The sequence below is a fragment of the Camelus dromedarius genome, chromosome 2 (genome assembly GCF_036321535.1).
Source record: "Camelus dromedarius isolate mCamDro1 chromosome 2, mCamDro1.pat, whole genome shotgun sequence".
Taxonomy (NCBI): Eukaryota; Metazoa; Chordata; class Mammalia; order Artiodactyla; family Camelidae; genus Camelus; species Camelus dromedarius.
The window spans coordinates 14,035,604-14,049,375 of NC_087437.1; the positions used below are offsets into that span (position 1 = coordinate 14,035,604).

General features: G+C 36.2%; 2 protein-coding genes across 5 annotated transcripts in view; one reads left to right on the forward strand and one right to left on the reverse strand.

Moving 5' to 3' along the window:
- ACAD11 (acyl-CoA dehydrogenase family member 11) overlaps nucleotides 1-13,772 on the reverse strand; it is an 81,729-nt gene that overhangs the window by 20,296 nt on the left and 47,661 nt on the right. The gene's annotated exons all lie outside the window — the stretch shown is intronic.
- Nucleotides 7,508-13,698, forward strand: ACKR4 (atypical chemokine receptor 4). Of its 3 annotated transcripts, none has more exons than XM_010987815.3 (3): nucleotides 7,509-7,718; nucleotides 8,780-9,177; nucleotides 11,662-13,698. In XM_010987815.3, the coding sequence occupies exon 3, from the start codon at nucleotides 11,671-11,673 to the stop codon at nucleotides 12,721-12,723; it is 1,053 nt and encodes a 350-aa protein (XP_010986117.1). In that variant the 5' UTR covers nucleotides 7,509-7,718; nucleotides 8,780-9,177; nucleotides 11,662-11,670; the 3' UTR covers nucleotides 12,724-13,698. The 3 variants fall into 3 exon arrangements, with proteins under 3 accessions (XP_010986120.1, XP_010986117.1, XP_010986119.1); XM_010987817.3 differs by having other exon boundaries at nucleotides 9,055-9,177; XM_010987818.3 differs by lacking the exon at nucleotides 8,780-9,177 and having other exon boundaries at nucleotides 7,508-7,718.

The following is a 13,772-nucleotide window of genomic DNA, read 5'->3' on the forward strand; positions in this document are numbered from 1 at the left end:
TGATCTCCAGATCCATCCATGTTGCTGCAAGTGGCATTATTTTATTCTTTTTTTATAGCTGAGTAGTATTCCATTGTATAAATATACCACAACTTCTTTATCCTGTAAATGGACATTTAGGTTGCTTCCATGCTTTGGCTATCATATATAGTGCTGCTATGAACATTAGGGTACATGTATCTTTTTGAATTAGAGTTTTCTCTGGATATATGCCCAGGAGTGGGATTGCTGGATCATAGGGTAAGTCTATTTTTACTTTTTTGGGGAATTTCCATACTGTTTTCCATAATGGCTGAACCAAACTACATTCCCACCAGTAGTGTAGGAGGGTTCCCTTTTCTCCACACCCTCTCAAGCATTTATCGTTTGTGGACTTCTGAATGATGGCCATTCTGTACAGTTCACTCTTGATGTTGTACATTCTATGGGTTTGGACAAATGTATAATGACATGTATCCATCATTATATATTTCACTTCTCTAAAAATCCTCTATGTTCCACCCACTCATTCCTCTCCACACCCAACCCTTGCCAACTACTGATCTTACTGTCTCCAGAGAGTTTCTCCCCTTTTCTAGAATGTTATATAGTCATAATCACAGCCTTTTCACTTAATAGTATGCATTTAAAGTTCTTCCATATCTTTTCATACCTTGGTAGCTCCTTTCTTTTTAGTGCTGAATAATATTTCATTATTCAGATGTTCTTCTTTTAAATGGCCATCTCTCCCTCTGCCTTCTTCTTCTGGAACTCCAATTACACACATTTTAGACCTTTTAATATGTCCCATAGTTTCCTAAGACTGTTCATTTCTTTACATCTTTGCTTCATATTGGGTAGTTCCTAATGGTCTATCCTCAAGTTTATTAACTCTTCTCTGTCATCTCCATGTTACTAAAACTATTCTGTGAATTTTTTCAGATATTTTATGTTTCAATTCCAATATTTCTAATGGGTTCTTTTTATGTTTTCCATTTATCTTCTGATATTTTCTATCTTTTGATTTTTCTTACCCTCACTGAGCAAATTTATAATAGCTATCTTAAGTCCTTGTCTGATAATTCCAACACCTGAGTCATTTGGAGGTTGGGCTTTTCCCTTGAAAGTGGGTCATGTTTTCCTGGTTCTTCACCTGGTGAGCAATTTAAGATTGTATTCTAGACATTATGATTCTTTTGCTTTGAGGATTCTGGATTCTTTTGTATCTCTCCAAAGAGTGTTGATGTTTTTGTTTTATCAGAAAATTAACTTACATAGAGTCAAACTGTAGAGTCTGTCTTAATTAAGGTGGGTGGGAGGTCAAATTCAGTTTAGCTCTTTTAATTTAGCTGCAAGGTACTTGGAATCTGCCCTGGGAATCACTTTGGTTAAAGAGTCAGCCAGAGACTTGGGCAAAGTTTATACATGAAACAGAGCTCCTCTTTTCTGGTCTTCTCCTCTGCTGGAATCCCATCTTACTCTGTCATTTTCCAGGACTGATGGCTGCTCCAGATACTGTTCCTTAGGACACAAGGACCTGAGTTATCTAGAGAAGCTTCAGCATTCTCACACCACACTATGTCCTCAGGCCAGAGCCTTAAAATAGAAAACTCACCTTGTGTCTGTCTCATCTTCCAAATTTTGACTCAGCTACAAAATCAGCCTGCCTTTGGTCACTTCTCAGAGTCTTCAGGTAGTTATTTTTTTGTAGCTATCTAGCTGTTATCTGTGAGAAGGTCAATCTCAGGGGCTTATTTCACCACACCAGAAGTGGAGCTCCGTTAGAGTTCCCTCCTTTAAACTTTACCAAAACCAGGTCTTCACTTATCCAGTGTGATGGTTCCTTACACATTCATATACCTGTCATTAGTGTCAGTTGAAGTTTTAGAAATGCAATGATCACCTTAAAATATGATCATGTAAGAGGCAGAAATAGGAGTCTTAGAAGTGCTAAAATTTTAAAACCAATAAAAACAATAGCTTAAAATTCGATTCCCCTCAATTATTCTGTATTATGAATTACACATGTAAAGTAAAAAGTAAAATACAGTTAAGAGTCAAGTGCAATTGTTTTAAAACCAATGCTTGTAATTTGGGTTCCTTCAAATTTAATGGAATCTACTTTTCAGTAGTTCTGAAAGGACGTTTCAGCTGCTGTATCTGCAAAGTTTTAATGAGAAAAGATCCCTCCATTCACATATTTCAAAGTTAAGTTTTAAAAATCTCAGATGCTATACTCCTGATGGTGATTCCAAGTGTCCTGAGTTTTACAGGTGCTAATAGATAGAAAATGAATTCCACTAATCCGAGGATCAACCCAAAGAACATTAGAATGATTCGAATGGCAGATGATAATACTTAAATTTCACTGTGGAGCTTGACTGAAATTTCTTATCTGAAAAATGCTGGCTGAGGGAGTTTTTTAACCTTTGATTGGCCCTGGCTCTGCAATAATATGCAGTCTTGCTTTGACTCTTAGTTAGAAATTATAAAGACTCTTTCCCAGAAAGGCTTACTTTTTTCAACTATATATTTTCCTATGTGGGGTTTTTGAGGTCTTAGTTGTAGGAAGACTTGAAGCCCACAGGCTGAAGGGTCAGGCTACGTGCCCCACATAACCCACTGTCTCCTTGGTGGCATGCTTCTGAAAATCAGATTAGGACATAAAGATGTGACTTGGGGTTCATTTTCATTAGAGATATTTTCTTTCTCTACCTTCTGTCCTGGTAGTCATGAACATATTGAGTAAATCTAAGGCTTCATGGGTCTTAATCCTAGATACCTGGAAGCTGAATCCTTCACAAGTAAAATCCTCTCTACAGTTCCCTTAAGCCCTAGTTGAAAGCCCTCTTTTCTAATATTTAGAATGTATATATTTTCTCTAATGATTCCTAATAGCATTTCTTACTTTGCTCTTTCTATCCTGAAAAATTGTTGCCACAGCTTTATGTAAGTGCCCAATAGACTTCAGGAATCAGGTAAATTTTGAAGAAATTTAAGAAAAAAGTCAAATAATTCTTTAATTTTGCTTTGTTCAGTCTAATATGCAAAACCATTCAGATTCTGCAAAAATAAAACTTCTAAATTGGCTCTCCTTTTTGGAGTCATCAAGTAGAGGAAGTCAGGGTGAATACATAGGTCGTAAATTTTGAAACACTTTGATTTAACCTTGATGTTACAGAAAATGGGAAAAACCTCTCACAAATATATCATCTCAGTTACAAGCAGAATTTGGCAGGTGCAGCAGCTGAAATGTCCTTCTAAAGAGAGTTTTTGCTCTCTTGTATTATTTTAGTCAAGGAACAGGAAACCAAATGTCATAAATTTAATACATTAGAGATAATCTGAATAGACCAGAAAACATTTAAATATATCTGCTGTGTCACAGGCCTTCATGAATGAAAACAGATGGCATAGATAAAATAATTTCGTTTTTACTCTGGAATTTGTGGTATTTCAAGATTGTCCAAGTGCCAGGATTAAGTCAGGCTGAAAATGACTTTTCCCTGATATTTGCTGATGAATTTTAATTTCACAGGCTCTTACAACCACACAGTTATCAAAAAAAAAAAAAATCATTCTCTAGCCCAAGAAAAGATATCAGGTGGAGAAAAACATGACTGATGGTTATGAAGGTGATCTGTAACAATAAAGACAGTGATGTAAACAATAATGTAATATGAAGCGCAGTTAGCCATCTACAAAGTCTCAGGGTTATGTTTCGTACCAACATTGAATTTCTGAGCTGAAATACTTAAACTTCATTTGGTCTTAGCATTAATGCTAATATTTAGCTTTAATTCAAATATGAATAAAAATCCATTATGAGTTAAGTAAGATTTTACAATGAAATTTCCACTTGTTAAAAAAAAAGTTTATCATACAATCCTACAGTTAAGGGAAAAAACAACCTCACGGGTTCTCTTGGAGTATGTGTTGTTATCAATAGGGGAAACAACCTTTGAAATTCACTTACTGTACCTCAAGGAAGGTTTACATCTAAGAAGCATTCAATAAATGTTACATGCTACTGCTACTGCTGTCTTTATTAGAAAATATAGCTGGATCAAAATCAGGTCCAGATAGATCAGAACTGAAAATTGTTAAAAAAAAATTTAAATAACCAAGCCATAAAAAAACTAAAAGAAAGAATAATTGAATATTTATGAAATTTCTGAATGGGAAAGAAAATTTAAGCCTCAAAATGATAAATGAAATAAAAAAAAATTAGTTGGCTTGTCTGCCTAAAACAATTGTACATTAAGAACCAAAATTTAAGCAAAAAATGATTTAGGGAAAATACTTCATACACAATTGGCAAGGGCAGGGGAAGGGCACTGAATCTGCTACAAGTCGTTTAGACCGCAAAATGGTAGCTGAATAATACATTCTACTGGCAACATTCTATGGAAACAGACACTTCCATACATTATTGGTGAGAATACCAAGTAATACTATCCCAACAGAGTACAATTTGGTAATCTCCATCAAAGTTACAGATTCATTTACCCTTTGATCCATCAATCTAACTTCTGAGATCTATCCTACAGATAGAGCTGTTCCTGACTGAAATGACAGATGCGCAGGATTATTCACTGCAGTAGTATTGTTTATACTTGCAAAGACTTGAGCATAAACCAATATCCATCTATAGGAGACCATTAAGTATACTGTGGTATGTCCATATCATAGAACCCTTCTAAGAAGAATAAGGAAGATTTCTATGAGCTTGTCTGAAAGGACTTTAAGATTATTCTACATGGTAGAATGGTAAGAATGCTATCTTTTGTGTAAGAAAAAAAGGAACAGTTTTATGGTTGGTTCTATTCTTCAACACCCCTCAGTAAGATTAGATTAAGTCCAGTTTCCCACCGTATCTACAAAGATGCTCTCTGTAACATCATTTGTAAAAGCAAAACACTGGAAACATTCTAAAAGTCTTACAACAGTTGAATGGTAAGGCAAATTATAATCCACAAAACAAAGTATTATTTAGCTACTAAAAATATCATTTATAGTGAGTTTGGAATAACATGAAAATGCTTAAGCAAAAATGCTAAAAAAGCTCATATACAATATAAATTCAATATGTAGTATGGACAATACACCAAGTTTAGTGTACGTAGTGTATGCAGTATGCATATCCTAAAGAGAAATCATAAGGTGATTCAGTAATGCTCAATATGTATTTCAATACCAATGGTATTTTCAGTGATAATGTAGTAGTTCAGTCAGACTACTTTTCAAACATCTATCACTGAGCAAAATGACACTACAAGAGGAAGGATGAGAAGTGGATGTGGAGAGAGAGAGGTCCTTTAGGAACAAGGGACATTGCTACGTTAGAGCAGGTAAGGGTGAGAGACAATCTATGTGAGAAGTCAACTGGAATCATAAAGATTCAGTTCTTAGGGATATGAGAAAAAGTGGAAGAGAGGTACAAAAAAAAAAAAAAGCACATCAAGAAACATCAAGTAAACACTTTGAAGAGTTGCCAAAGGTAAGGGATGCCTTTCCCTACCATCCAAGCTTTATGAGTGCCTTTCAAATTTTGTCAAGTATTTCCTATTAACACCAGCTCTTCTAGGTCTCTCTGTCGAGGAGGAAAATACAGGGAAAGGCCAGTCAATGAGCTAGTTTCACCATGTTTCATACGCAGGCATGACTCACTATATACTGCCAGAAAAAGCCTGATCCTGAGATCCTTTATGCCCCAAGGGCTGGGCATATGCTTGAGTTAGCAAAAATGATGATCAGATTCAAAAGATGTAAAGATTATAGTATTACAACTAATTTACAAGAAGGGAATTTTATTTTCTTATGAAAACAAAGGAAAAATAGATACTTTAAAATATCTATTAAAATGAATCAAGATTCTATAAGAGATGATGTCATGGAATAACAAAGATGTACAAGAGGTAGTATGAAAAAGCAGAAACAGTCTGTGACTGAAGATCTTGATCTAAAATCCCAGCTTCATTGCTAAATTTCTAAGTCTGTAGAGGGTGTTACTTCAACACTGATTGAGTAGTTGATTGACTGATTGACTCATTCATGTATTTAATTATTAGTCAGTGAGCTGGTACCAGAAGTAAGGAACAAAGCTAAATGTTGAGGATACAGCAGGATACGGGGCTGCTATGGAAGATACCAACTTTAATAATACTAACAATAGAGTGAGATGGTGCTACATAGGAGTAAAGAGTAGGTGCGTCTGATCTAATCTAGAAGAGTTAAAGAAGGCTTTCTGGATTAAATAATGTTAAATTCGGACCTGAATCTAAATCCTCAACAGGAGGTAGGGAGCTAGAGTGGGAGGAATATTCCATACGGGAGAAACAGCACAAGCAAAGGCTCGTAAGTCAGTGTTGCATATACATATCACATAAATGGATTGAAGAGATCATGTAATCGCTAATTATAGAGGCTGCAGTTACAGACTAGTCATTAAAAAACTATAGCACTAAAGGCAAGTGAGATGAGACAGTAATCAGAAAGGAAAGTAGAATTATTTATTAATCCAAATATTTATTGAGTATCTACTACGTGCCAGGCATTATTCTATATAGGTACATAGGTAGATAGATCAATTGATCCATCAATGAACAAAGCAAACAAAAGCCCGGCTCTGATGAAGCTTATATTCTAAAACAGGGTAAGAGACAACAAGACGCCGAACATAACGTAAATGACATAGTACATTAGCACGGAAGTGCTATGGGTAAAGTGAATTGGGAGTACAGGCAAGTGAGGGGTATTTAATTCATCAATTAATTAAATATTTTTCTTTGTTTTATTGAGATATAATTAACATACAGCACTGTGTAAGTTTAAGCCATACAGCATAATAATTTGACTTACATACATCATGAAATGATTATCACGATAAGTTTAGTGAACATCCATCCTCTCACATAGATATAAAATTAAAGAAATAGAAAAAAATTTTTTCCTTGTGATGAGAACTCTAAGCATTTACTCTCTTAACAATGTTCATATATAACATACAGCAGTGTTAATTATCCTTATCGTTTGTATATTACATGCCTAGGACTTTTTATCTTATAACTAGAAGTTTGTACCTTTTGACTGCCTCCATCTAATTTCGCCTTCCCCCCAGCCCCTGCCTCTGGTAACCACAAATCTGATCTTTTTCTATAAGTTTGTTTTTGAAGTATAATTGACCGACAACACTATGTTAGTTCCTGTTACACAACACAGTGATTTGATATTTCTATAAATTTCAAATTGATTGCTATGATAAGTCTAGGCAGGACATGTCACCATACAAAGATATTACTTAGTTATTGACTATATTCTCCACACTGTACATTTCATCCCCATGACTCATTTATTTTGCAATTGGAAGTTTGTAATCCCTCCTTAAGAGTTTGTAATCTCTAAATCTCCCTCACCTATTTTTTCCTTCCCCCACCCACCTCGCGTCTGGCAACCATCTGTTTGTCTTCTGCTTCTATAGCTGTTTCTGGTTTGTTATGTTTGTTCATTTGCTTTGCTTGGTGAGGGTATTTTAAATAGAATAGTTAGGGGTTGCCTCAGTGAGGAGGTGGTGATTGGACAAAGATCTGAAAGACTTGAGGGAGTGAGCCTTGCAAATATTAAGAGGAAGCACATTCCAGGCAGACAGAGGAGCCAGTATAAAAGCTCTAATAAGGAATGTGCCTGGTACATTTCAAAACAGCAAGAAGGCTCGTGTGGCAGAACAAGCAAGCAAAGGGGTGAGTAGCAGGAAGAGGGTCAGAGAGGCAATGAGGGAGGGAGGCAGACCTTGTGGGATCTTGTATGTCATTCTAAGATTTTAGTGGAGGGTTGCGTGTTTGCTCCCTCTCGTCCCATATACATCAGATAGAGAGTAAGAGGCAAGAGTAGGCAAAAGACCAGATAGTCTAAAGAGGGCAGGGGTAACATTAAGAGCAGCGTCCTTCAGGAGGCAACAAGAGATCAGAGTGAACATCAGTCACAGTAAGAAGAGAGGCCTCTTTTGGAAGATGTGTACTGGAGTCTGGTCAGGAGAGGCAAATCTGCCCTCAGTGACTTTGCACTGGTAGCTGAAATTGGCTAGGGGAGCATCTACACCATGGAAAATGGCAAACACTGCAGATTGAGGCACTTTTTTCTTCATCAGCTGGTTTAGCTGCATGCAAATAACTCTTCCTCAAAGACTGGTGGGTAACAAGGAGGAGAGGCTGGCAGCACCCTCAGACACATACTGTGGGAAAATGAAGGAAGACGAAAGAACCAGTGACCCAGAGCCTCTTTTCTGTGAATCAACAGGAAAGTCAGACCAACTGCTTGGAGGAAAAAAAAAGCACCGGGTCTGAAATAACTTCTGCAGGTGGAGACTGAGCCTAGCCTTGCAGAAGAAAATAAATAAGGGAACTGTTATGCAAATGTGAAGAGAGTCAAGGCCAAATGGGTCACTATGGTTAAATTGTATGCATTTCTCTTTTTTCTCTAACTTTTCCTTTGGAAGTTGGCAGGGTGGTGGTAACCTCCTCAAGACAGAAGGATTTTGAAAGTTTGTATGCTAGTCTTTGAAGAAAAAGGTTACAAGAAGGCAAGAGAATTTAGTCTTGGGGAAAGGCATACTCTGGGGTCAAGGACAGAGGAGTACAGTGAAGCCAAGCAGAGTCTCATAGTTTAAGCAAAATATAAAATGACGTGGTATAAAAAGTTAAGTTCTATAAATGCCTAAAGATTACTCAGAATTTAGTTTTTGATAGTTTAGTCTTCAAAAGATAAGTTTCTGGGTTAAAATTATTTTTCTTTTCTTTCCTAGACAAAAATTTTAGACGGCATTTCTTTAGATGCTACCTACAAGTACTTGTTAGCTGCCTTGGGGCTCTGGAGTGAATTCTTTTGGTTTGGCAGTGAGCACCTCAGCTGCAGGCACTTTGTTCCCTTCAGCTAAGTGGAAACTTTGAAAGGTCTGTAGATTTTGAAACAAGATTTCAAGTTAGTAAGTAACCTAGGACACTTAAAAACTTGGATTTGACTTTACAGGACGATTATGCATAAAATGTAAGATCAAGTGCTCACAAGGTTAAATTTCAGGAAAGCCTTCCTGGATGTAAGACAAAGGCGGGGTGTAAAACGAAAACAAAAGTAGCCTGAGTTAGAGAGGTCATTCGATTTTACTCTGCACTCAAGACTGATCCTCTCTGTCGACTGAAACAGGTTGGTTTTTTTCTTTCTTTTTTCATTCTGACTTGGATATGATTTTTTTTTAAGCTCAAAGACTTTGTATAATTACCTATGTGGAGGGAGTCTTGATGCATAAAAGTTTCCATGTGCAAAAAAGAGCTATTTGAAAAGTTACACACTTTGAGATAAAAAATAAATATAGCAAGAAGAAAATATTATTTTAATATCATTACTTGCCTGTAAAACTTTGCTCCTAATAGGTTTTGATATAGCATTTTTCCTGCTTTGCTTTATAAACACTATTTTTTTTTGCTCTTGTAATAATTATAAAGGCATTTAAATGTGTTCTGTGTATCTGTCAGAAGGATCATTTCTGCAAATAATTTTCATTCCTATTTTTATCTATTCACATTTTTAGTATAATTGATTTTTATTTAAAAATATCCTTAATATCCTATATTGTTTGGCCATATTATACCTTATCATCAGTTCATGATTTCTGGGATGAAAGAGAAGGAAAGAACAAAGTTCATATTGTGTTAATAATTAACATACAAGAAAACAAAGACCAGAGTAATCTTCCAGATTGGATCTGTTCAAATAGCTTTAAGGATAGTCATTTAAAATCATTGGCACCTGGTTTTTACATCATGAAAACTGTTTCCTTGGGGGGGGGGGGGTCTTTGCTTTATTCATCCACAAAGGGTTAGCAAGTGTAAGCGTGTTCTATTGAAAAAGTACCATAAGTTGGCACACTGTTTGAAAATAACATTTTCATTAATGATTCTGTAAGAATCTTTGAGATTCTTCCAAGGACAAAAATAACCCAAGGGAGAAAGGCTAAGGAAAAAAGTAAAACAAAACTCAGTATTATAATAAAAACACTGAAAGTCACTGTTACATATATTTTAACGCTTGTGAATTCTGTGCCAGCTTAATACTACAGGGTGTTAATAGCCAATATAGTAAAATAACTAAATGATGGGACAGGGGATTCCTGGAGCACCATCTTTCCATACTACTGTAGCAGCTCTATACCTACTGGTAAAGCTTTTAGTTTGACAGATACTTTTTGGGTGCCTGGTGCATACCAGGCACCCTCTCAGGTATTAAATACAAAGAAAAACTCAACAGGTCATAATCTTAGGGAACTTAGAGCATAGAAGGAAAAGGTACTCTAGGAAATACATCTTCCATAGAATGCGGTCAGTTCTCTGAGAGGTATGTAGATACACCTACTGGGTTGCAAAAGTCTTCTGGAGTGGCAACATCCAAGTTAACTGAGTAGGAATTGGCCCTTCAAGGGAAGGGACAAGAAACAGTATATCAGATAAAGGAACAGAATGAGTAATGATGTAGAGATGTGCTGCAGCATGGTATGTGCCAGAAAACTGCTGGCAAATCAGTACCATTACTGTCGACAGTGTTGGGTACATGGTAGAGGGACACAGCAGGAACCATGGGTAGGACCACATTACAGAGAGAGCCCCGGGTATGATGCTAAGGAGCTTAGATTGTATCTTTCAAATGAAGAGATGTGTCTTTCAGGTGAGGAGCTAGGCAGGAGAGTGATTGGCATTTTAGAGATACTGCACTCTGGTGGCAGTAAGAAAAATGTTATTGACAAAGAGTTGTAAGGAGGAACAAGAACAGGATGCCAATAAGTAGGATGCTGGTTAGGAAGACATCATAACAGGGCAGGTGTGAGACAGTGATGGATGGACAAATTGTGTGGCTGTGTCAAAGAGCACAGATTCAAAGGAGGAGACAGATTTGAGACCTTTTTGGAAGGTAAAATCAGAATTTAGGCACTGACTGGAAATCAGGGATGAAGATAAGAGAGAAATCAAGGATGGTGCAGGCTTGAGGCTTAGGTGACTAGTGGAATGACAGTGCTACCCAACAGCAGTTTACAACCAGCGTGGAGTGACCAGTTTTGGAGGGAAGCTAACTAGACGAGACTTTATTTTATAAAAGCCAACTAGTAAAATTCCATACAAATGCTGGGATAATTTATTTAAAAATAAATTTATAAATGAATAAAAGTAAAATATTTATTTTAAATAAATAATTTAATTTTAAAAATTTAATTTATTGTCAATATACTGTGTAAGAATTACAGAGTTGTATATGTAAAAGTTATAAAATGTTTAAGCCCTTTCAGTTGAAATCTAACTAAATTTTCGTATTTTAAAAACTATTTTTGTATGAAAATCATTACTTTTACTTAGGCTTTAATGGTTTAAGAAAATTCTCTCAGGATATTATTTTTATCTTCCCTCTGTAAATCTCAGTTCCTGTACACAGACTTGTAAAAACAAAGAATGAAGAATTAATCTTGGGGATATACTCTGATGTGGATTCCATTAAACAGTTTCAAAGAGTGGTGGATTCAGGCTCACATATGTTGCGGCAACAGTCTATTCTCTAGTAAAAGAATAAAACATACGCTAGATCAGAAATGTTTCCGTTTAAGCAGTATTACGATGGATGTCCTGTATTCTTTCTGCCATTTAGGTTGGAGCCATGGCTTTGGAACACAACCAGTCAGCAGATTACTATTATGAGGAAAATGAAGTGAACGACACTCACGACTACAGTCAGTATGAAGTGATCTGTATAAAAGAAGAGGTCAGAAAATTTGCAAAAGTTTTCCTTCCTGCCTTCTTCACAATAGCTTTCATCATTGGACTTGCGGGCAATTCCATAGTAGTGGCGATTTACGCCTACTACAAGAAGCAGAGAACCAAAACAGACGTGTACATCCTGAACTTGGCTGTGGCAGATCTACTCCTTCTACTCACTCTGCCTTTTTGGGCAGTTAATGCAGTTCATGGGTGGGTCTTAGGGAAAGTCATGTGCAAAGTCATGTCAGCCTTGTACACAGTCAACTTTGTCTCTGGAATGCAGTTTCTGGCTTGTATCAGCGTAGACAGATACTGGGCAGTAACTAGAGCCCCCAGTCATGGAGGAGTGGGCAAACAATGCTGGCTCATCTGCTTCTGTGTCTGGATGGCTGCCATCCTGCTGAGTATACCTCAGCTGGTTTTTTATACAGTCAATCACAAGGCTAGGTGCATTCCCATCTTTCCATACCACCTAGGAACATCCATGAAAGCATCGATTCAAATGCTAGAAATCTGCATTGGATTTGTAATACCCTTTCTTATTATGGGAGTGTGCTACTTCATCACAGCGAGGACACTCATCAGGACGCCAAACATTAAAAAGTCTCGGCCCCTCAAAGTTCTGCTCACAGTGGTCATAGTTTTCCTTGTCACTCAGCTGCCTTATAACATCGTCAAGTTCTGCCAAGCCATAGACATCATCTACTCCCTGATCACCGACTGTGACATGAGCAAACGCATGGATGTCGCCATCCAAATCACAGAGAGCATTGCACTCTTTCACAGCTGCCTCAATCCGGTCCTGTATGTTTTCATTGGAGCCTCTTTTAAAAACTACATTATGAAAGTTGCCAAGAAGTATGGATCCTGGAGAAGACAAAGACAAAATGTGGAGGAGATTCCTTTCGATTCTGAAGATGCTACAGAGCCAACCAGCACTTTCAGCATTTAAATGTGAAATCGTTCTGTCTCTTGCTTTGATACATATGAATGATGCTTCTCCCTCAGATCAAACATTTGCATTATTCTGAAACTCAAATCTCAAACACTGTGGTAGCAATTTAAAACAAGAAGAGGCTGGGGTGGGGAAGGGGGGTGGGGTAGAAGCCAAGAAGAAGAGGAAACAAAATAATAAATGCACAAAGCATTTACTAAAGTTAAAATCAACAATACAGGAAAACAGTAACAGGTATAAGTAAGGAAAATACTATGCTATAAGTTTGGTGGGTGATCTAAAACAGATTATTAAAAAGGCCTACATTAAGGGGTATTTATAATTATTTTATATTATCTAAATTTTAATGTAAGAACAATTTCCCTGTATAATTTTAGTACTTGAATAACTTCTCAGCAAAATTTAATCTTTTTCCTATTTCTTAATTTATAAGTGATTTCATAAAACTTCAGACAGAATAACAATTAGTAATCAAAAAATACATGAAAAGCTTTTCCTGCTAAGTTTCTGCTAAGTTTCTAAACGTATAATTTGTGTTAATGATGTAAACTTTCTTTAGTAATAAACGTTATCCTGTTAGATGTATACTCTAGAGGCAGTCCTCAGATAATCACACTTACCTAGGTTTCAATTTTTATAACTTCCTAAAGGTCTCATCCACGTATGTGTCTATTACTGACGATCAACTAAACAGTATATTTTCCTACGTATAAAGACTCTTATTTTTCACTTAAATATTTGTATTTTTCAGCAAGGAAAATATGTACCACCATAACTTATTTTTAATAATGTGTACTGCTTATCTCTTTAAAAAGTTATATAGAAATTATTATAGTCCATGTAATATGTCCTTATTAAAATTTAATTTTGTTAGAAATTACAGTGATCAAAAATAGTATGCACTAATACGAATTTTATCTCTCACAAACTGTAAAAAAAACCTCTTAAAATAAACATCACGCAATCAAGACATGTAATTTTAAAATTTATCACTTTCTAAATTTGAAAATGCTTTCAAAGGCAGAATTTAAAGAACTGTGGTCATG